This window comes from Synchiropus splendidus, chromosome 14, assembly GCF_027744825.2.
Source record: "Synchiropus splendidus isolate RoL2022-P1 chromosome 14, RoL_Sspl_1.0, whole genome shotgun sequence".
In the NCBI taxonomy this organism is placed as follows: Eukaryota; Metazoa; Chordata; class Actinopteri; order Syngnathiformes; family Callionymidae; genus Synchiropus; species Synchiropus splendidus.
Genome location: NC_071347.1, coordinates 6,649,249 through 6,669,799, shown reverse-complemented (window position 1 = coordinate 6,669,799; position 20,551 = coordinate 6,649,249). Strand labels below are relative to the sequence as shown.

General features: G+C 44.3%; 2 protein-coding genes across 2 annotated transcripts; one reads left to right on the top strand and one right to left on the bottom strand.

Annotated features, from left to right (window-relative positions):
- Positions 1-2,315: 2,315 nt before the first annotated feature.
- Positions 2,316-18,166, bottom strand: spg11 (SPG11 vesicle trafficking associated, spatacsin). Its single transcript, XM_053886013.1, has 40 exons — positions 17,905-18,166; positions 17,521-17,711; positions 17,206-17,418; positions 16,867-17,089; positions 16,545-16,682; positions 16,059-16,438; positions 15,816-15,961; positions 15,583-15,712; positions 14,896-15,051; positions 14,658-14,827; positions 14,357-14,533; positions 14,175-14,246; positions 13,739-13,863; positions 13,480-13,661; positions 13,212-13,407; positions 12,012-12,215; positions 11,823-11,929; positions 11,609-11,754; positions 11,055-11,216; positions 10,866-10,932; positions 10,457-10,619; positions 10,036-10,232; positions 9,850-9,958; positions 9,618-9,777; positions 9,121-9,399; positions 8,842-9,042; positions 7,398-7,505; positions 7,055-7,220; positions 6,711-6,925; positions 5,744-6,485; positions 5,530-5,675; positions 4,451-4,655; positions 4,251-4,388; positions 4,049-4,182; positions 3,702-3,821; positions 3,444-3,612; positions 3,292-3,368; positions 3,050-3,205; positions 2,825-2,976; positions 2,316-2,752 (listed from the first exon to the last, which is right to left on the bottom strand). Exons 1-40 carry the CDS (start codon positions 18,099-18,101, stop codon positions 2,578-2,580), a joined length of 7,194 nt encoding a protein of 2,397 aa, XP_053741988.1. The 5' UTR covers positions 18,102-18,166; the 3' UTR covers positions 2,316-2,577.
- Positions 18,167-18,314: 148 nt separating this feature from the next.
- On the top strand, positions 18,315-20,137 carry ciao2a (cytosolic iron-sulfur assembly component 2A). The gene is made up of 5 exons (XM_053886014.1): positions 18,315-18,802; positions 19,042-19,206; positions 19,297-19,346; positions 19,618-19,663; positions 19,846-20,137. The coding sequence occupies exons 1-5, from the start codon at positions 18,775-18,777 to the stop codon at positions 19,944-19,946; spliced, it is 390 nt and encodes a 129-aa protein (XP_053741989.1). The 5' UTR covers positions 18,315-18,774; the 3' UTR covers positions 19,947-20,137.
- Positions 20,138-20,551: the final 414 nt, after the last annotated feature.

Here is a 20,551-nt window from a genome sequence, read left to right as displayed (position 1 = left end):
CAAAGAGAACTCTTCTGACATGACACCGACACCTCGTGTTCTCTGTGCTGTTATTTATTATTGATTCGCCGGTGAAGACTTGGCTTGGATTAGGTTTGAAGATACAGATCTCAAAATGAAACAACTTTGCTCCCACATTCTACCCGTTTCATCAGCCAGTCTCGGTTGAAAGAGTTCCATCCTGCATTTCCATATATCCTCTCCCCGGGGTCTGAAGCTCTGATATGAAGGCAAGAGGTGTGCATGCTCTCAAGACAGATGAAACACCTCACCATCCGTGAGATGTATCACTGGTCAACCCCATGGGAAATGACAGGCCTCATCACGCTCCCTTCCCTTGATCCTCACGTTTCCTAGAGAGAGCCAGTTCACACCCAGTCACTTCACATTTTGTCAGTGAGAAAGCTCTGGTCCTAGTGCAGCCAACAGCACAACATCATCAGCAAAAAAATACTGTCGAGATGCTGCTCAGGTTCAGTACTACGCCAATCCCTCTCAGAAGTTTGTCCTTCAGATAGTGACCCAGTGATCCAACCCATATGAGTCACATAAAGCTCAGGTAATTTTGCCATTATTCTTTGCATCACAAAATGCGAATAAATAAAGAAATAAAAGGTAAAAAAAAAAAAAAAAAAAAAAAAAAAAGCTTCCTCATAATGTTAGGGAGCCGTTTGGTCTATAAACCCAGCCAAAGATATAGGTTTAAAGCTATAGATTATATTGTTCTCTAAATGGCTTGGTGTTTGGCCAAGATAACAACCAAGGTCCGTCATTTCACTGCATCCTAAAATGTTGCTTCCTTGCCAAGGTCATTTGCCATTTTTCTTTTACTGACAAATGGACAGGTAAAAAAAAAATATTATTGCATTACACTACCAAACACCAAACATCTCAAGAGCTATACACTTCTAAGACTTGTAACCTTCATCATCGTGCTCTCCAACTTCACTCATCGAACTCCCTTCAGTCGTCCTTTTTCTTTCTCCATGGTGACAGGATAAATCCACTGGTTGGTGGTGTCAATCTGTTCAGCTCAGTCCAGAAACATTCAAATGACAGGGACTAAACTGTCAATGCACAAGCCTCCAGTCACTCTGTCAACTGTATTGCACTGAATAGAAAAAGGCATGTAGTGACGTCATCAGCAAGCGGCATTCACAAGATTCTTCTGACTTTGTTTCATGTGAGGAAAGACATTTCTCTAAAACATTGATTAGAAGTGTACTGTCGTTTGGAAACAATTATAAAAGCCCAACCTAAACTGTTTAAAGTAACCTGATCATCAGGTGACAAGTCGGACACGTGCGATATATGGTCCACGCGCTCAAACGCGTACAAACGATTCATCAGCAAAGTTAGCGTCAGCTTCATGTTCTAATGATGACTATTAATGTGAAACACTTATGTCTATAGTTGTTCACTATTACATGGAACGTTAAACAGACCCGCAGTGAGAGAGTCTTGGGGAATGAAAATATACTGTTGTATAGTCAAGTCTGAAAAGTCTTAAGTAGGGATGACCGTGGCACTTTGTAAGTCATATTCATTGCACACCTTAAAAACATCTTAAAGCTTTTTTTTAACTTTAAGGTGTTTCCATTATTTTGTCCAACCCCTGTATATTGTCTTGCGTACTTCGTGGCGCTCTTCATGTTTTTTTGTTTCGTATATCAGTGTCCATCACTTTCATTTAACTAGATAGTGTTGAGGCCTCATGAGTCTTTGTGTTGTTCTGGAGTTTAAGTATCCCAGGGTCTTGTTCTCGAGTGAGGGAAAAGGGGAGCGTGAGATTGATAGACGGGTTGGTGCAGCGGCAGCAGTGATGCGGTCGCTGTATCGGACCGTCGTGGTGAAGAGAGAGCTGAGTCACAAGACGAAGCTCTCGATTTACCGATCGATCTACGTTCCCACCCTCACCTATGGTCACGAGCTTTGGGTAATGACCGAAAGGATGAGATCGCGGATACAAGCGGCTGAGATGAGCTTCCTCCGCAGGGTGGCTGGGCGCACCCTTAGAGATAGGGTGAGGAGTTTGGTCATCCGGGAGGAGCTCGGGGTGGAGCCGCTGCTCCTCCACATCGAGAGGAACCAGCTGAGGTAGCTCGGGCATCTGATCCGGATGCCCCCTGGACGCCTCCCTGGGGAGGTGTTCCGGGCATGTCCTACCGGGAGGAGACCCCGGGGAAGACCCAGGACTCGCTGGAGAGATTATGTCTCCGGTCTGGCCTGGGAACGCCTCGGGATCCCCCGGGAGGAGCTGGAGGAGGTTTGTGCGGACCGGGAAGTTTGGGCTTCCCTGCTCCGAATGCTGCCTCCGCAACCCGACCCCGGATAAGCAGCAGAAGAAGGTGAAGGTGAAGGTGAAAATGCAAGTTAGTGTTAGTGTAAATGTACAGTAGAAGCTAACAGTTGTTTCATTGTTTCATTCCATTAGTTAAGGAGAGAATGACATCATTTACAGAGTTTTATTGATCTCCACAGAAGATAGATTAGATTGATCGTTCGATTAATGACGTCTTTGGATCAAGAGTTAAATCAAAGTGATCTGTCTGAAAACACGGTGGAGGATTTTGATGATCAGCTGGCCAGTCTGTCACTAAGGTAGGCCGACGTCTTGGCGTCCTGGAGCAGAGATTTGGTGACATCGTAGAGGTTCTGTTGGTAGGCCAGTCGGTAGCGACAGTACACGTCATCGCAGTAAGTCAGCAGTCGCTTCACATTGGGAGTGACAGTGCTGGGAGCTCCTTCCAACCTGGACAGACAAACACCATCAGATGTTTAAAAATAAGGACCGTGTTACTGCATCAGCTGAAGCTCAACTCACTTCCTGAAAATGTCTTCAAAAAGACTGGTGGTTAAAGGTCGCTGATGCTTCAGTTCCTCCAGGTATCCAAAGTCTCCATTGAGAATGACCTTTTGGTACAGAATCTCGGCCCAGTCAGGGCTGACGCCGTAGGCTTCTGATAACACCAGGACCTAGGAGACAGGAAACACTGACATCATCCTGCCTGCTCTTCTTCCTCATCATCATCATCATCCTCATCCTTACCTGGTAGCAACGAGGCTGCGCCATCATTGCCTCCAACATCTCTTCGGGTCGAAGGTTGATGACACGCAGGTCGCAGTCCTGATTCAAGAAGTGAAGCTGAAGGGCAACAAGTTTAGCCAGCTGCACACAGCGAGTGGCCTGACGCACACAGGAATCCTGGTGCCACAAACACACACACACACACACACTTAGATGAGACTGGAGTTTTACGTTCATGAGAAGAGGTTAAGAAAGTCAGTCACATTAAAGAAGCTTTTGGCAGCATCTCGCAGAAGACCCAGGGCTTTGGCCAGCGAGTCCTTCAAGTCTGGAGTCACCACTGGGCAGGAAGAAAAAGGAGATTTGAACTGAACTACATCAGATGGCATGATGGATCATTTGGCAGCAAGTATACCCCAAGCTTGACAGTCAATGAGCCTCAGCTGCGTCCTGGCTGCCATCTCGTGGTTCTCGCCGATCTCCCTTCTCATGCTGAAACACAGCGCCACCATGTTGTGCTTCTCACTGTCGGCAGGAAGGCAACGCTTGAGGTAGTCCAGGAGAGCCGTCTTCAGGCTGGAGCTCTAAGGAGAAGGAGAACATCCGCATGAGTGGAGTCCAGACCTGCAGTAAAAAACCTTTTAACTTCAGCAGAAGTGTTTGTGCGTGGCACCTGTCCTCTGGCTGTATCAAACTTTTTCCGGAGCAACAACTCGAAGGCGTGATTCTGAATGAGCAGGTCGAAGATGTAGGTCATCTCATCGTAGCGCCCCACGCCGGTGAGTAGACGCACCTGTGAACGTTTGGGTTTAATTCACGAGTCTGCAAAGTCAGTGGGGCACATGTAAGTGAGAGAAGATAACTGAGACAGTGAGGAGGAATGTGTGGCTGCAGGTGTCAGTAACAAGTAAGGCTGTGTGACAGTGTCAGGAGACGGTGGGCAGCTCAGTTATCTGTTGTAAAAGTGAACATTTGTCCTGTATCTCAGGTGTCAGACAACAGAACATCTGGATCACTGACCAGCAGGCTGTAGTGTTCTCCAGGAGCCAGGTACGTGTGGCTCAGGTGACGCGCCGCTTGCAGGACCCGAACGATTCCCTCCATGTTGCACGTCAGACTGAAACAGTCGTGTGCGACGATCAACAACTCCACAACTGTAGGGAGAAAAGGGTCAAGCGTGCGCAGCTGTGGACCTCTGAGCATGTGCGTGTTTGATTCTTACTGCAGTTTAGGTCCCTCAATGAAACACCGTTGATGTTCTCCATTAGCTTCACTCCGACCAGGTTTGGATCGTCGCACAGTTTAATAAGCTGCATGAGGGAGTCCCGCCCCTCCGACGGCCGAAACACTTGTCTCTCCACTTTGACACAGAAACACACTCAGTTCTGGAAAGACTTAAATATTCGCTTCATGTGTCTTCACCTGTCTGCAAGTCCTCGTCGGCATCGAGCAGCGCCTGGACCACAGCTGAGGACACCAGCTGAGCCACAGTGTCTGTGGAGAAACCCTGAGTCTTGATGAAGGCCTGAGCTTTCCTGAACCTCTCAGGCTGATCCGACAGCAGCAGCTTCTCCAGAACCAAGCGTGGATCCTCTTGGCAGATCTGAGTGAAGGGACACTGCAGCTCCTGCCAAACAGGTCACATGACCGCTAGTTACACTGCAACCGATGAGCAGGACTTCACAGCTCAGAAGGACACAGCAGCACCCCAACCACAAGTGCTCATTTTGAATCATTTTACAATCACTTTCTCGGGTGAACACAGAAAGGCCAAGTTTGCACATTTGCTGCTCACACAAGGTTCTTATGGGGGGTGGCAGGTGGCCCAGTCACAGAGGGCGAGTCCACTATATTCATACACGGACCAATGAATACATTTGGATCGGTAAATCTATTCAGCGATTCGTCGCCCTGTTGGGAAGAGTAGCAGCCATTCCGTATGGCAAACTGGTGCAGCACATGAAGCAACGTTGCCTGATGAGACTGACAGTTTACAATCCAAGCATAAGGTAAAAACACGTGCAACTGAAAAAAGTAGACACCCGGCACAAACCAATAGCCCGCAGAACCTCAGGAAAACCAACAAAAATAATAAATCTAATCTAAAAAAAAAACACAGTGGCACACTAGCAAGTGACTTCTGTGACGCTACTGCCCCCTGCTGCCCGATTGAGCACATTGGAATGGCATTTTAAAACTTAAAAAAAAAAAAAAAACCTATCTAGGTCATCCATTCTTGTCACTCCCGTCCTCCTTTATCATATAGCCTAGATATGTTATTTAGCCTTGTCTCTCAACATGTTTGAACCATCTACTGTAGGGCAATAATCCAAGAAAAACAAACAAACAATGTAAATGGAAATGAGGTATATTCTTAAGTGAACTCGTTGTGCTTACAAAGGTGAATTTCAGGTTTTTATTTCGGAACCATCAACCCGCCATCCCACATCACTTCCTTCCTGTTGTGGCAACAGAGAACTTCAATCCACGCTTTCATTTACCTTGGAAAGTTGATAAAGGCTCAGGACTTGCTTGCAGTAGTTGTTGCCATGACGACACTGGTCGACAAGCTTCTGAAGCTGTATGGCGACGTCGTCGTCTGGGAGTGGAAGCATCACAAACGATGATAAGCTGCTGAAGGAAGGAGCTGCGGAAGACATGAAGCGATGAGACCAAACACAGTGTAACAGACATGCATGTTGGATTTCAACTCACAGGTCACGATGCGCCTCATGTTGGGTTCTTCTTCCGCCTGATCACATGGTTCCGGCTGCAGTTCCCCTGAGGCGAGGCCGCGGCAGCGCAGCACCACCCACAAGTCCGCTTGATGCATAGAGAAGTAGCGACACACACGGCTGGCTTCATGGATGCTTCCACTGTCCAACAACTGACCAACCTTCACCACCAGGATACTCCTTTCCTCATGGTTTAACTCAGAGTCTGTGACTGAATCCTCACTGGGACCCGGGAGTCCGTCCATGCTGAGCCAGGAGTCCGAGTTCATCTCGGATATAGTTGAGAAAGAGAACTTCTTCATGAGAACTTCGTAAGTGTTCGCATCAGGCAGAACCATATGTGACGGCAGGTTGAAAACGCTCTCCTTCTCCATTGCGACCTTGATAATGTGTTGTCTGACCCGACTGCTCCACAGTTTCTTTTCCAACTCCTCCAGTTGTTTGAGAGGCACCGGGTTCTGTAGGGAGATCCAGTGAGCTGACAGCACCAGCAGCAAGCATCGCTCCTGCACATCCAGCAGTTCTGACTGCAGCTCAGTGCTCTCCGTGCTGCTGCGTCCCTCAGATCTCCAGGCAGTCTGGGACAAAAAGAACTGGGCAGCTAGTTCTGGATCGGAGGCGTCAGACTCGAGCTGATCGTGGCACTTTTTCCAGAAGGCAACTCGGGTTTCCAACCTTCCCCACTGACGCCTGGCCTTTTGGGCGTTCACTTCCTGGAGAAGCTGCGGGAAACATAAGAGCACAAGAAGAGTTAAGTCCACCTTGTGGAATATTTAACTGGCATGTCCACAAAAGGGTTTTTTGTTTTTTTTAACACAGAATAGACAAATGAATCAGTTCTTATCTGGTTTCACCAGTACAGCCAAGTGCACTCTATCACAGTGATAATGAAAACAACTTTTCTTCACCCTCATTGACCCATTTTAAGTCCACTTGGTGCTGCTCACCTGATTAAGCAGCAATCGATGGATGGGAAGTCCAGCCAGCACAGCTACTTGTCTGGCCTGAGTGAAGCGTCCCAGAGTCTGCAGAGCATCCACAGTGGCCTGGAACTCCTCCTGTTGCACCGAGGGGGAGCTGCTCTGCAGCAGCCTTGGAGGCACGCTGACATCAGACCCGTGCAACACTTGGCTAAGCTGACTCAGCTTTTTAAAATCTGGACCTTAGTACAAGAACAAATGAACATATGACTTGACATGCATTACTGAGCTTTGTTTTAGCCTTTTTTCCACAGTACTTCAGTGCCAGCAGGTCAGGTTTATTCAGGTTTGGAGCTTATGTGAACATTTACCATTTGATTTGAGAAGCCTATCCACATCTGCGAGTAGCTGCAACAGCCGGTGAAGGTCAAACTGTGAGGAGCAACGCTGCAGCATTGTGAAGAGCAGCACAGAGGCTTGGCTCTCCACCCACTGCAAGGGGAGTCCACAAAGGGGCGCTGGGCTTCCATTTCTCAGCTTAAACCATGAAAATAAAGAATGACGATGTCAAGAAACATATATTATAGATCACATTGCTCAGTGGGGAAACAGATCAAATTTATATCTAAATATAGTTTAGGCAAGTAACTTCAATATAACCAGCACCAACAGCTCAGCGACCAACACTTGTAAAATGCATGCAAGCATACTCACAGCAATGAGCATCCTCTGGAATTCCAGGAGTTTCAACTTGGCCGCAGGGAAGTTTCTGAAGTCGCAGCACAACTCAAACATCCTCAACACCAACACTAGAGGACAGTCCTGCAACGACACAAAAAACACTTGAATCCAAGATACATTCATAGGATGTTGTGTATTTTTTAGCATAAATGAATAGTATAATAACTAGCACAGTGATTCTTAACCATTGGGCAGGGGCCCATGGTTGAGCCGCAAGAGACTCCTCGAGGGCCACTGAAAGTTTTTTATGGTGGCAATAGTGAGTCACTGAATTAACTTGACAGCAGCAAATCTGGGATAGTTAACAATTATGGAGAACTTCTTGAAAAGAAAAAAGACAAAGACAGAAAGAAAGCGATGTCGCTGCCAACAGTAAAAACTGTTCATGAAAGCACCAGTTGAAGCATTTTATGGCAATATTTTTGTTTACACTTGTTTTATCTTCTTTGGAGTTTAAATATATTATTTTAGTTTTACAATATTTAGACATGGTGGTTTTACTATATTTATTTTATTCAGAATTGTATTCAGTTTGTCCAGTTTTCTCAACAGTTTGCATCCTTTTTTTTTCTTCAGTAAATTTGATGAATATGATCTGCACCTGGTTCTGTTGCTGTTTGGACAGTTCAATGACAAATAAATATCTTTGCGATGATCACATGGTTTCACATCATTTCACAAGATTTTGGTTTGTTTACGTGTAACTAGATTACATATGGTTGTTGATCACAAATGAAATGAAGAATAAAGAATCATGTCTAATGAATGGGCTATGGGCCCATTTGTTCTGGGAAAGGTCGGTCCCGAGATCAAAAAGGTTAAGAACCCCTGAACTAGAAAATGATTCAGGTTCACCTCTCAGTGATGTCTTTTTTCAAACAAAAATCATTGTTCCCCACACATATTATACGAACATATTTCGCGTAAAATATTCAGAGCGTAATGAGTGCAAAAAGACAACAGATGCCAGCAGCGCTAAAGCATTCCTTCAAGACACAAGAAGAAGAAAGGAATATGGAGAAACCCTTCAAAATGGTGAATCTGCATTTTGTCACCATGAAAGTGGCACGAAAAAGTATTTACGATTCAATTTTTTTGTTACGGTTTATGAAATCAACATCTGCCTGGGGAGCTGGTCATGTGACTGGATGTGCTGATCAGCCTGTTGAAAATCAATAGGGAACGTATGGATGAAAGCCAGATCGAAACTACAAAACACCACCAAAACCTAACCACTACTCCCAGCCCTGAAAGTTTCATTGAAATATCAGTCTGTTTTGGAATTATTCTGTTCACGCACAAACAAAAACAAATGAACAGAAAGGCCATGTAATCGAATCCAATGCATGACCCCGCCTCGGTGGAGTGTCACTTCTGTTTTACTTATGACTAACATAAAGTATTTAATGTTTTTTACCCGGTAGAACAGCTCGAAGCCTCGGAGGAGAGGCCTGACCAGACCCCGCTCCAAGAGAGTTTTCCAAATGAATGAAAGATCATGGAGCGACCAGTCATGGTGCTGGGGTCCCACAGGAAGGTGGGAGGTGGCTTCCTGAATCGACACATCATCAACCGACGTGAGAATCCACAGACACAGGCAAGGCAACAGCTCCGCTCCCTGTCGACAAAACAACAACAAAACAATGAAGCCAACAAGTTCGGACAAAATATATTAGATAGAGATTCTGGTTGTTACCTCTTGACAGGCAGCTAGCACTGCCAATGTCGGGCACCGTTGCACCAGGGACTTTTCCAGCAGGTACCTGAAGGGCGATGCCTCCTGCTGACTCAGCAGGAGAACCTGGAAAAGCTCCCTTGGCTGCTCCTCTTTCTCCGAAACCTCCTCTGATATCAAAGTTTCCGGCTCGCTCTCTGGGCTTTGATGCTCGCTTTGGTTGAATAGTTGAAGCTCCTGGAAAGCTAGACTCAGATGGTCCTGGAGGGCTGGGCCAAACTGAGCAGATAGTGACCTCACCTAAGCAAAGGTAAATAGATAAATGACATCACAATTCAGGTTAAATGTAACAGTAACATATATAAAAATACTTAGCAAAATACAGTTTTGTTTTGTTTTTATCCCCCAGGCTACTCAATTTGCAGCCATCATAGACACCTGACAGGGACTTGTTTTGTTAGCAAAATCATTGAAGTAACCACTGTGAAGCATGTAAGTAGAAACATGTATTTGTATACCTGCTGAGGAGGGAAGTTGTGCAGCTGGACAAACAGCAGGAAGTGGATGAACTGTCCGTCCGTGGCACAGTGGAAGGGGTAAACAGAGCTGAGCGTCAGAGAATGGATCTGACAGAACTGTACAGGTAACGCCCACTCCTGAGACGCCTCATACGACGACCTGATGCACAACAAATATAAGAGCATGTTTTAGGAATAATCTTTGCGCTGTATCACAACATGAGGACTTCACCTGCTGATGCCTTTCTGCTCTAAAATGTCTGTCACTGCCGCCTCAAGACAAACGACGAGTTCCTTGGCTACTCCAGGATCCCCCTCCGCCAGCTTCACACCTTTAGACACTGAAAAGGAGAAAATGTGAGAGCTTATCACGCATGGAGATGTGATGTGCGTGTCAGTGAGTGGTGGGGCTGTTTACCGAGTGTGTGCAGGTTAGCTTGCACGCCCTGTGTGTCCCAGTGCTGCAGGATCGTGTTCAGAACTTTCACGTCAACTCTGAGCTGAAGGCTACAGACACCAAGCAGCTCGCAGAAACAGACAGCAGCCGATGTGACGGATGCTGTATGGAAGCACTGCAGAGCCAATTTATAAACCTTCTTGAAGGCCTGCTGCAGCCTGAAACATAACAATAAGAAACATATTTTATTCTTCACACTGATGGTTGTTGCCTCTTAAAACAATGGGTCTTTAAAAGGAGAATTCAATATAATACAATAATCAGAAGAAGAAGAGAGTTATATTTGGAGGGCATAATCTAAAAAAAAGGATGACCACAGTATTCTCCAACAGACATTATTTATGCTGGATAAAAGTGGATCAGAAGGAGCCATTAAACGTACAAAAGTTTGACGTCTGTGGCGTCGCTCAGCTGCTGGACCAGGAACGTTGCAAAGGCAAAGGACGGTCTCCCATGACGCAGGTAGAAGAGGAAGTCCAGGTTCTCGATCAGAGCGAACCTGTTGACCAAGTGTGGGCTGGAGAAGTGCGGCAGCTCTGTGGTTTCTATGGGAACAGATTCACTATGTTTGGCAACCGCTCAGAATGAAACGACTGATGTAGCAAGAATAGCATTATTCAATGTACTTAACTTCAAATTAAGAGATATTTCTGAATACAATTTAAAGAGAAATCAAACAGACAATTCCTCAAACTGTTTGAAAAAAATGATATACACTCCTTACATTGTGGATCAAAGTTCCATTAAATACACAATACACATTCATGCGTAAGACTCTACGCTGGAGTTACCGGTGGAGCTGAGGGTGTTTGCTGACTGCCACCCAAATAGTCTTGACGGATCAAGGGGGTGAAGTGACTGAAAAACATGTGAAAGAATTTTCATTTATACGAACAAAACGTTTCAAGAATGCCTGTTATTGTCTCACGAGTCTCAAGATTCACGCTGTGCAGCTCGAATGTAGGATTAAAGAGGCAAACCTGCAGGAGATGATAGACTGACACGTCATAGGATGGACCCCCTCTGGGTCCAGAGGGGAACAGAGCAGACCTCAGTTTGGGGTGAGTGGCCAGCGCCATCTTCAGGAGCTGAGGGTCGACTGTTTTCTCAGTTCTGCTGGACTTTGCTCCCTGAACCACAACCTAAAAAAAGGACGGAAATGAAACAAATTTTGCTTAAAAAACAAACAGAAGTTTGAATCAAATGTGTTCATAATTCATAAACTATTTATTTATGGTAACTCTGACATTATTATCCTTAGAACTCACTCAATGTACAGTGACTTAAAAAAGAAAAATATTTTACTCATAAAATAGTGATGTGATAATCCTATAATATTATTAAATAAAATCTTAACAAGACACTTACTAACTACTGGCTAATATAATATAATCTGAATAAGTAGTTTATTTAGGGTAATAAATGTTCCCTGATCTAAAGTGAGAGCATTAGAATAACTGATCAGAAATTGTAGCCTATTGTCACATTATGGTTTTCATTTTTAGAAGTTTCCATCTTCACTTGTTTATTTCACCTGGTCAATTCCTCCTGGCGCAAACATGATGGTAGCCAGAGCCAGGAGACTGTGACCCTCAAACAGCAGACTGCTGAGAGACGACTGACCGCCCGGCAGCAGGACCTGAGCACTGGTGAGACTCGCTTGGAACACCAGACCTGGATCTGCAACAAAAACACATCCCGACTGGCTATTTAGTCTTCAAATGATGTGGCAAATGTCTCTGTCTCACCTGTCAGGTCTCGGCTAATCTCCTGGACCTTGATGAGCATTTCACACCAGGGATGAGAGCCAGGTCCACTCGGACTTGTGAGGACTGGGCAGTTTCGAGGGGTTAATCTGCAGGAACGCAGGCCACACTGACTTACCAGACAGGAAACATGATGCGCGTAGCAAACTCAGCACTAGCTTAGTGCTATACCTGTAGTGCTCCAGGTAGGTGTAGAGCAGGTACTGCAGATTGTGGTCCACACAGAAGTTGATGACCAGACTGTGGAGGTCCAGTCCAATTGGTGAGCGCAGCTGAGGAACAAGTGGCGAAGACGACATCACGCCTTCACCCTGAGAGAGTCGCCAGAGCAACTGCTCCAGGTCTGAAAGCTCATCGGGAATAAACACTCCACGTCTGCACGATCATAGACAAACATATTATTGAAGTTGAGATGTGTCATTCAACTATAATTTACATTGATTCTACTAACCATTGTTCATGTTTCTCATATATTTAATAAAGCATGCATTACAAAATGCTGGCACGATTGAAAACAACTCTGCAGTGTTCCAAAATAGAACACGATTTTAAGTGGAAACATAGATGCAGATCAATGACTTAGATAAATAGAATCATTTACATTAACAGTAACCAACATTCAAGTAACTACCGTAATTTTCGGACTATAAGCCGCTATTTTTTTTCTCGCGCTGAGCCCTACGGCTTATGTAACGGTGTGGCTAATACATGGATTTTTACAGGCTGAAATTAGATTAAATCAGAGGCTTTTTATTCAAAGCACTCAAATCTGCTGTTTCCACCTGCATGTCCACCGTCAACAGAGTCGATCTCCTGGAGGTCTGGAGTCGAGAAGTAGCCGCTGAGACTGGCAGTGGTGTCGGAACTTAGGGCACGCAGGCGAAAACAGCACATTTCGACGACTTTAATGCGAATAAAAGACGTGAAGACGCTGTCTCGAGACAAAGTTTGTCTCAAAAGTCAAATGTGAACACAAGCGAGTCAGGATTTGGGCGCTGACTTGATCCCGGCTGGAGAGAGCAGCTCTGTATTACGCAGCTTGTTTCTGCTATTTCCTCACTCTCCATGCTGGACCCCGTTTTCAAAACTAGTTTTGAAAAGCGTTTTTAAGCTGGTGCACTACTGACCTGTCCACAGCGCAGCCAGCACCACTGAACCTGCAGCTTATAGACCGGTGCGGCTTTTGTATGAACAACATCTATTTTCCGTCTTAAATTTAGTGGGTGTGGATAATATTCCGGTGCGCTCTATAGTCCGGAAATTACAGTAATACATTTAAAAAACATATACTTCAATTGAATCTGAGAACACATGGCTGGGGTGTCATATAAAAGTCATAAAAAAAACAGCAGCTATAATGGATCACTGTACCTGGCCAGCAGGTCTAGAATCTTCTCTCTCATAGTGTAGCTGCACACAGTGCTGCTGTTGACCAGTTCAGGCGCTAACTCCGGCCACTGGGAGGACCCAGACAGACCAGAGCTCTGGATCCAGTCCACGACCCTGTTCTGGTCATGCAATGATGTCAAGTACTGCCACAGCAGGGCCGCATCACAGGGCTCTAATTCTACAAACAGAAAAACAAAGAACATGTTCACCAGAATGTTTGTTGTAGTAGAGCACAGCCTTTTAGTTTTACCCGTGTGGTCGCGCCGCGATAGAAGGATGGCAGTTCTGCTGCTCTGGTCCCAGTTCTTCACCCAGTCCAATCTCACCATCTGCCAGAGGTCCTTCTGGTCCACGCTACACTCTTTCCGGACCAACAGCTCTTCCAGGACTTCGCCGGCAGATTTTACAACCAGATCCATTTTTCCGACAGACCTCAAGCAAACAATTGTCCTGTTCAGAACTATTGACCAACACCTGTGTTCATTCTGCAGCGTGTTTGAGTGTAATACCTGCTAGTGACACCTCTGTGTCGGTGTGACAACGGCAGTGATCCAAGCTTCTCCATCTCTCTGATGAAGAGGACACTCTGAGTCTCCTCCTCCAGGAAGAATCTCCTCCTAGTCAGCTCCTCCACCTGCGCACGCAGCCAACCAGAGCAGAGACAGGTGCTTGAAATTTCATTGCCACTCTGATCCAAATATTAAATTATCTGTGCATTTTATGGACTCATTAGAATCTAAGTTGCTGTTGGAGTTTATATTATCCAACATATGTGAAATATATGGATAAATAGCAGATCATTTCCATTAAAAGATGGAACAGTTTCTCTAAAATAATGCAATGAAAATTAAAAATAAAAAATTTAAATCAAATCTTGGTGCAAAGCAATATTGACTGTACATGTCGGTAAATAACCAAAGTCAAAATGCGATTGACCAAACTCACCACAAACTCTCGCAGCTGCTTGTCATTGGTGTGCAAACATATTTTGTGCAGCTGCTTCTTCACATTGAAACCCTAAAATAAAAAGGGACACAGACGTTGTTGAAAAGATGTTTACTGCGATTATGTTTGCTTCACTGACTAAAATGGTCTCAAGTGAGCTCAAATCAGTATTGATTTTTTACCATGTTGGTGAGGAGAGTGTTGGCGGTATGTAGCTCTCGCTGCTGCAGACTTTTGAAAACCTGATGGAGACCTTCTGTCCTCAGAGCTGACAGATGCTGCTCTGGCTTGCTCTGCCTCCTCAGGACCACCTGAGCACGTGGGATCTGATTGGTCAGAATAGACCGACGAACAACTTCCTGCAATATAAATATGGAGAAATTACTTTTTTTCTTTAGTTAACAAAACAACCAAAAACTATCTTGTGCTGTACTGCACATAAAACAATGCTCATTTAGCCAGCTTATAACATTTTCATTTTACCTCAGTTGATAAAAACTCCCACTCGTCCTGCTCACGCATCTGGTCAGGATGAGAATTCCTTCGAGAAAGGTCGCCCGCCGGCGGCCACGGGTACTTTTTCATATACTTTCGAAGCTCCGTTACATATCTGTCAAGAACTTCGACGCAGCTTCTCACAGAAGCATCCTCATCTGCAAACAACAAATGGATATTTGTCATCATAAAATGCTTATACTTGTGTATGTTTGCCAGTACTTACAGTGAGGATCAGAAAGCAGAGATCGAATTTGCGTGTTGATAAAGTTCATTGTGATGTTGAGAAGTTGTTCTGCGAACTGACGGCTCTGAGCGTCACTGTTGGAGTCTCTTACAGCTGAACACAACAAATCCAACGCAGGGCGCAGCTCCTGGACAGCTGCGCAAATACAGAAACACACACACAGACATGTAGATCAATAGTAATGTTGATTTTGAAACTTGTGTTTTGAAACTTGCGACTTTGAAATCAATTTCCTTATAAAATAGCATCATACAGGGTTGGGTAACACACATTTACGTGATCATTTTTTGTCAACATTTCAGAAGGTTTCTTGAGGTCAGCTAAATCAGCAAAACAAAAACCAGTAACTTGGTGCACGGTTAAACATGAGGCGATGACACAATTATTGTTGGTTCTGGGAAGACGCTATAAGTCCTCAAACGTGAGACTAAATTCAAATATTTTAGCCGCCAAGACTCATCCAGCAGGCTGATAGAGAATGACACAGAAAGCAGAAGCCCATAATAAACGTTGGAAAGGGAAGTGTGCGATCTGGAAAACAGAGAACAAACTAATTGGAAGCGTAAGCGATGTTTGTGGTTTCCGTCACAAGGAAATTTTGCAAGTCTGCCACTGGTCAAAGACGAAGAGCATGAAAAGAAAGAGGTGACTAGGCTACATATTTACCCTCTGGGAGGCTAACAGAGGAGGATTCAGACTGATCAGCAGGATTCATTGATGCCGGAGGTTTCAGTGAATTTTCTTTGCTCTTCAGATAAAAGTCCACTGTGTCCAGCTGACGGTTCTTCAGACCCGCCTGCAACCATCAAACAGAACCAGTGCAGTTTATGACAGGAGAATGATGAAGAGATAAAAAAGAGGAAGCAAAAGGAACTGAAATGGTAAGTTGAGTGTTTTACCTGAAGAGCATGGAATGGGATGGAGCAGCGCCCCCAGCTGTTCAGGTGGCACACCGCATCAACGGTGGATGCACTGCCGAACAACATTAACCTACTGAGTAAATCCTGCTGGGACATGGAGAACAAGACCTGGGACAAACCTGAGTCTGAAAAGAGAGCATTCATGAAACCAAAGATCCATTCCATCTTATGGGACATCTTTTAAAAAACATGATAACCATTATGATGCCACTTTTGACTCACCAGTAAGCAAAAGCTGCGGATGTTTTTCCCCACAACACTGAACTGGCAGTGCTCCTCCTTTCACCTGGTGGTAGCTCACAGCCCCAGGCTCAAACTCCCACAGAGCCAAAGTGATGTGTGCGTTGCCAGGTGAGACGAAGGTCAGCATTGCAGAGAAGTCAGAGACGGATAGCACAGAAGGTCTGTACATGTCGGAGATGGAGAAGGCAGCAGTTGCTGCACCACAAGGGACTCTGCTGTGGACTGAAGATGAGGCCAAGAGAGGCGCCAGGTATGGGAGTGAGGAGAACCAGGAATCGCTGGTCATGGGGGGTTTGGAGGGTCCAGACAGACGCTGCTTGGAACCCGGGTACAGAGAAGCCAGACGAGCCTCCCATGATCTACACATGAGGCAAAAAAAACGTGATACTGTATACATGTAAATGTAACACTACATGCAAATAAACACGATCCATTTCTGAAAAGTAAAATAGCTGTCAAACTTACCGGTCAGTGGTGAAGGAGAATCCAAGGGCTGAGAGGCTACAGTTGGAGCTGGACACACTGTCCTCATCTTGGAGCGCAGTGGGTTGGACACACAGCTTGGTGGGAGGAGAAGCAGCCAGGAGATGATCTGGATAACGTCTGAAGGACAGAAAGCTCATGCTATTGATCTACAGCTTTGTAAATAGAAATAAATAAATAAATACAGCATTTTACCATAAAAATACAAGATTTCCAGTTACATAGGGTGGAGGCACATGAAGGTTTGAGGCGCCACATTCATGGATTTAAAGTAAACAATGTCTCAATATCTTAGTATATTTACCTGAAGTAGTCGTTCAGATCAACTGCGATGGCGACCGGAGCTACAGTGATGGCAACAAGTGTGTTCAGATCAGCTGACACTTGAAGCAGGCAAAAGGAGGATGAAGAAATCGGAGGAGAGGAAACAAAGCTTGAGGATGGGTCATCATCGGTTTGGTCAGATTTGATTGAGGAGTGTAGGTCGATATATGCCAGTGGACGTCCCTCACAGACATTGAACACAGCTGGGATCAAATTAAAGAAAACACTCATCATGAAATATGCATGATTTATGATCTATAGTGGAGTTGTCCAGCTTATATCCTTATGTCAGGTTGATGACAAACGAAATGAAGGATACATATGAGTCCACACGTGCTGAGGACAAAGAGGGTGTCTCGGTGGACGCTGTGATGGACAGACACTGTGTTGTCTCTCAGGTGAATTCTGCAGCAGGTGACAATCTCCAAGTGGTCTCGCAAGTGCAGCTGCAGAAGCCAGACTGAGTTCACCAGGACACAGCACTGTCCTGACACAGACTGCAACAACAGCAACGACTGTAGCTCACATACACCTGGGGAGGTGGGGAAACCAACATAAATATACATGCATCCCTAGATGAAAACACACAAGACATTACATCTCGTGTCCAGGGACCACCTGTCCAGATACTCACTCTGGTCCTGCTCTTGAATCCTCTGCAACAGACCCCCTGCTGTGCACTCATATATGGATTGAAAAGACACTGAGGATCCATTTAGGACCTCAATGAGCTTTAGATTGCACTGAGATCCAACTGCGAGCAGCCGAGAAACTCCATGCTCCCTATTTTGAGAGCCAACATCCTTGTCCACTTGCCAGTTGAAACTAGAAACACAACACACAGTTTATGTCAATGCTCTGTGATTTTCCAAACCACTGCATTTCTTCTTACATTCTTCACGTTATTTTAGAATCGCTTTAATGGACTACTTCAATACCAATGTAATAATGGTAAATTACGGTAAGTTTAAAGCACAAAGAACAATCCTACATAACGAGAGGGCGGGTGTTTACTCACTCCGAGAATACGCCTTCTGCTCTCGCGGGTGATGTCTCACTACTTCTTGGATCCCAAACCGAGAGTCTCCCACCAACCTCCAGACTACAGAGCAGGGAACCTCCGGGAGACAGCTGAGCTTTCTGGAGGTCCGCTACTGGTCCAGAGTAACGGTTCTCTGGCACCAGAGCCACTTGGACTGACTGGTCCTGTAGCATCTGCGCTGGTTCTGACGCTCACCTCATGACAGTTCCGACATCTTCAGTGATGTAAATAACGCAGTCACGTGTCATCGCTTCCGTTGTCAGCTGACGCGTCTGACCAATCACAAGAAGGAGTAACACACTAATCGAACGTCGATATGTGATGTTTAATATAACGCAAAAATGTTCTTTGAAGAGCAGGTTATTTTTAATGAGGTATATGTAGTTAATGTAGACAATCATGGGTTTGAAAATTTCTCTACGCACTCTTGCTTCGAGGAGCAGTTACTTTTAAAACGTCCGACTACGGGATGCTAAACTGAAATCAAATATATATTTACCTGAACAAATCAACTATTCTCCAAAAGTGACGTTTAAGAGCCGATAATTTCCATTTCTTTCAACTGCAATTTTTAGTTCAGCTCATCATCGATTGCTTTTGCCTGGTGTCGTACAACAGGAAGAAGATTCGCCAATGTCGTTTTGACGTTTCTGTTCTACTGAATCGTTTTTTTCAGCTGATAACTGTCCGTGTTAAGCGATTGCTCTGTTTCCTGCCTGACCCACTTGATAATCACAATGGCACCTCGTGGACTCCGTCTTCATCTGTGAGTCCCGCGAGTGAACTCTTAACTCCTCCACTAAGTTCGCTTGACCGCTGGTCAGCAATGCTCTGAGCAGCTCCAGGATGGAGGAAAAAGCTTTGGAAGTGTATGGTGAGTCTGTGGCATGAACACGATTTTGTTTATATTTATCATGTGACGAGGGGTAGTTTCCTGTTGATCAGTGTTTTTTTTGCTGAAGTTGAGGTCAGTAGCTCACGTTCACAAGAGAATATAGTGTTCATGTTAATGTATTAGTGGTCATAAATTCATCTTTCCTCTGTATACTACCTTAGAACAGAAGGCGTATTCATGCCTTGGTCTAATAATTCTGGATTTTTGTATTGTTTCAGACGTGATCAGGTCGATCCGGGACCCAGAAAAGCCAAACACGCTCGAAGAATTGGAGGTGGTGACGGAAAAAAGTGTGGAAGTCCAGGAGCTTGGAGACGAAGAGTTCCTCATCATCATCCGATTTTCACCCACTGTTCCACACTGCTCCCTAGCTACACTCATAGGTGACAGTCGTGTCAACATTTGTAAAATCGATTCTTCTGCCAATAGGTGGCTGCCATGCATTTTAACAACTAATGATGTATGTCCTTCAGGTTTGTGTCTGCAAGTGAAACTTCAGAGAACACTTCCTTTCAAACACAAGGTCAGTATTTATGTTGTTTATCTCGAGCCAAGTGTCTTTTCAGGAATCGCTATAAGAAATAGTTTACAGAAAATATCATGCATACTATGTATGTAACCTGAGAAAGCGATACTGTGAATTCAAACGTATAGTTGTCTTTAAAAAAAAAAAAAATCCCCAATGTTTTCTGTTAAAGAAGAGGTTTATACGCTTATTTGTTTCAAACATTGCTAAAAGAATCCTCTATCCTAAAACTATCCCTGCAGTTCATCAGTTGTGTTTTTTTTTTCAGCTGGAAATTTACATTTCAGAGGGAACACACTCGACTGAGGAAGACAGTGAGTCTGTTTGTTTATTAACACACAAACCAATCGGTGGAGATCCTGTTTTTCTATCATAATATTGTGAATACATCCATACATTCGTTACCACTTGTGTCTTCAGTGTAATCCAGGCATACTTATTTGAGAAGAAATATTTTCGTCTTAGTTAAAAGTAATCTTTTGTATGGTTCTTTCAGTCAACAAACAGATCAACGATAAGGAACGAGTAGCGGCAGCGATGGAGAACCCAAATCTGAGAGAGATTGTTGAGCAGTGTGTGATCGAACCTGATGACTGAGATACATGCATCTGCTCTTCATGTCTTATTGTGTGCTTGTGTGTCTGAGAATATGAGCTGATTCCAATTAGAACTTCTGGGATTTTGGATGAGTTTCCTGTCACCCGTGTACCTATTTCAAATGAAAGAAACTATTTTAGATACACTTCTGCTTCCACTCTAAGAGCAAATAAAAATATTTTTTAAGGAAACAGGATCTCCTCCATGTGTCTGATCCAAATCTGCTCATGTTTTTCTTGTTTTTTTTTATAATTGATAAAAATGTCACTATAGATTTGTACTTGAACTTTAGCAAACACTCCATTGTAGTATGAGTTGTTTAAATGTATTAAATAAGCAAATGTTCTTCATAAAATGATACAGATTGTCATAAAGTTTTAAATTGCATTTTCTTTTTGTTTTGTCTTTTTTTTTTATTAACAAAATATTTCTGGTATGTCCCAATTAAAGTACCTTTGAAATATATTGTTCTTCAGGAATTACCAAGATGCAGCTATTTGTCAATATAATATAATTGATTTTGTTTTTCTTTCAATATAATAGAAAAAATATATATATATTTTGTGTATACAAATTTGTGGATGTAATAGCAATGCTTTACCCGC

Bases quoted from the DNA above. Each gene is read 5' to 3' on its own strand.
- ciao2a (XM_053886014.1), top strand. From the start codon at position 18,775: ATGGAGGAAAAAGCTTTGGAAGTGTATG. The intron at 19,207-19,296 runs GTGACAGTCGTG...TATGTCCTTCAG, and splicing joins CTCCCTAGCTACACTCATAG to GTTTGTGTCTGCAAGTGAAA. The intron at 19,347-19,617 runs GTCAGTATTTAT...TTTTTTTTTCAG, and splicing joins CACTTCCTTTCAAACACAAG to CTGGAAATTTACATTTCAGA.
- spg11 (XM_053886013.1), bottom strand. From the start codon at position 18,101: ATGCTACAGGACCAGTCAGTCCAAGTGGCTCTGGTGCCAGAGAACCGT. The intron at 13,408-13,479 runs GTAAAACTAAAA...TTCTGTTTGTAG, and splicing joins ATCGCGGCGCGACCACACGG to AATTAGAGCCCTGTGATGCG. The intron at 9,400-9,617 runs GTATACAAATAC...ACCTTTGCTTAG, and splicing joins ACAACTTCCCTCCTCAGCAG to GTGAGGTCACTATCTGCTCA.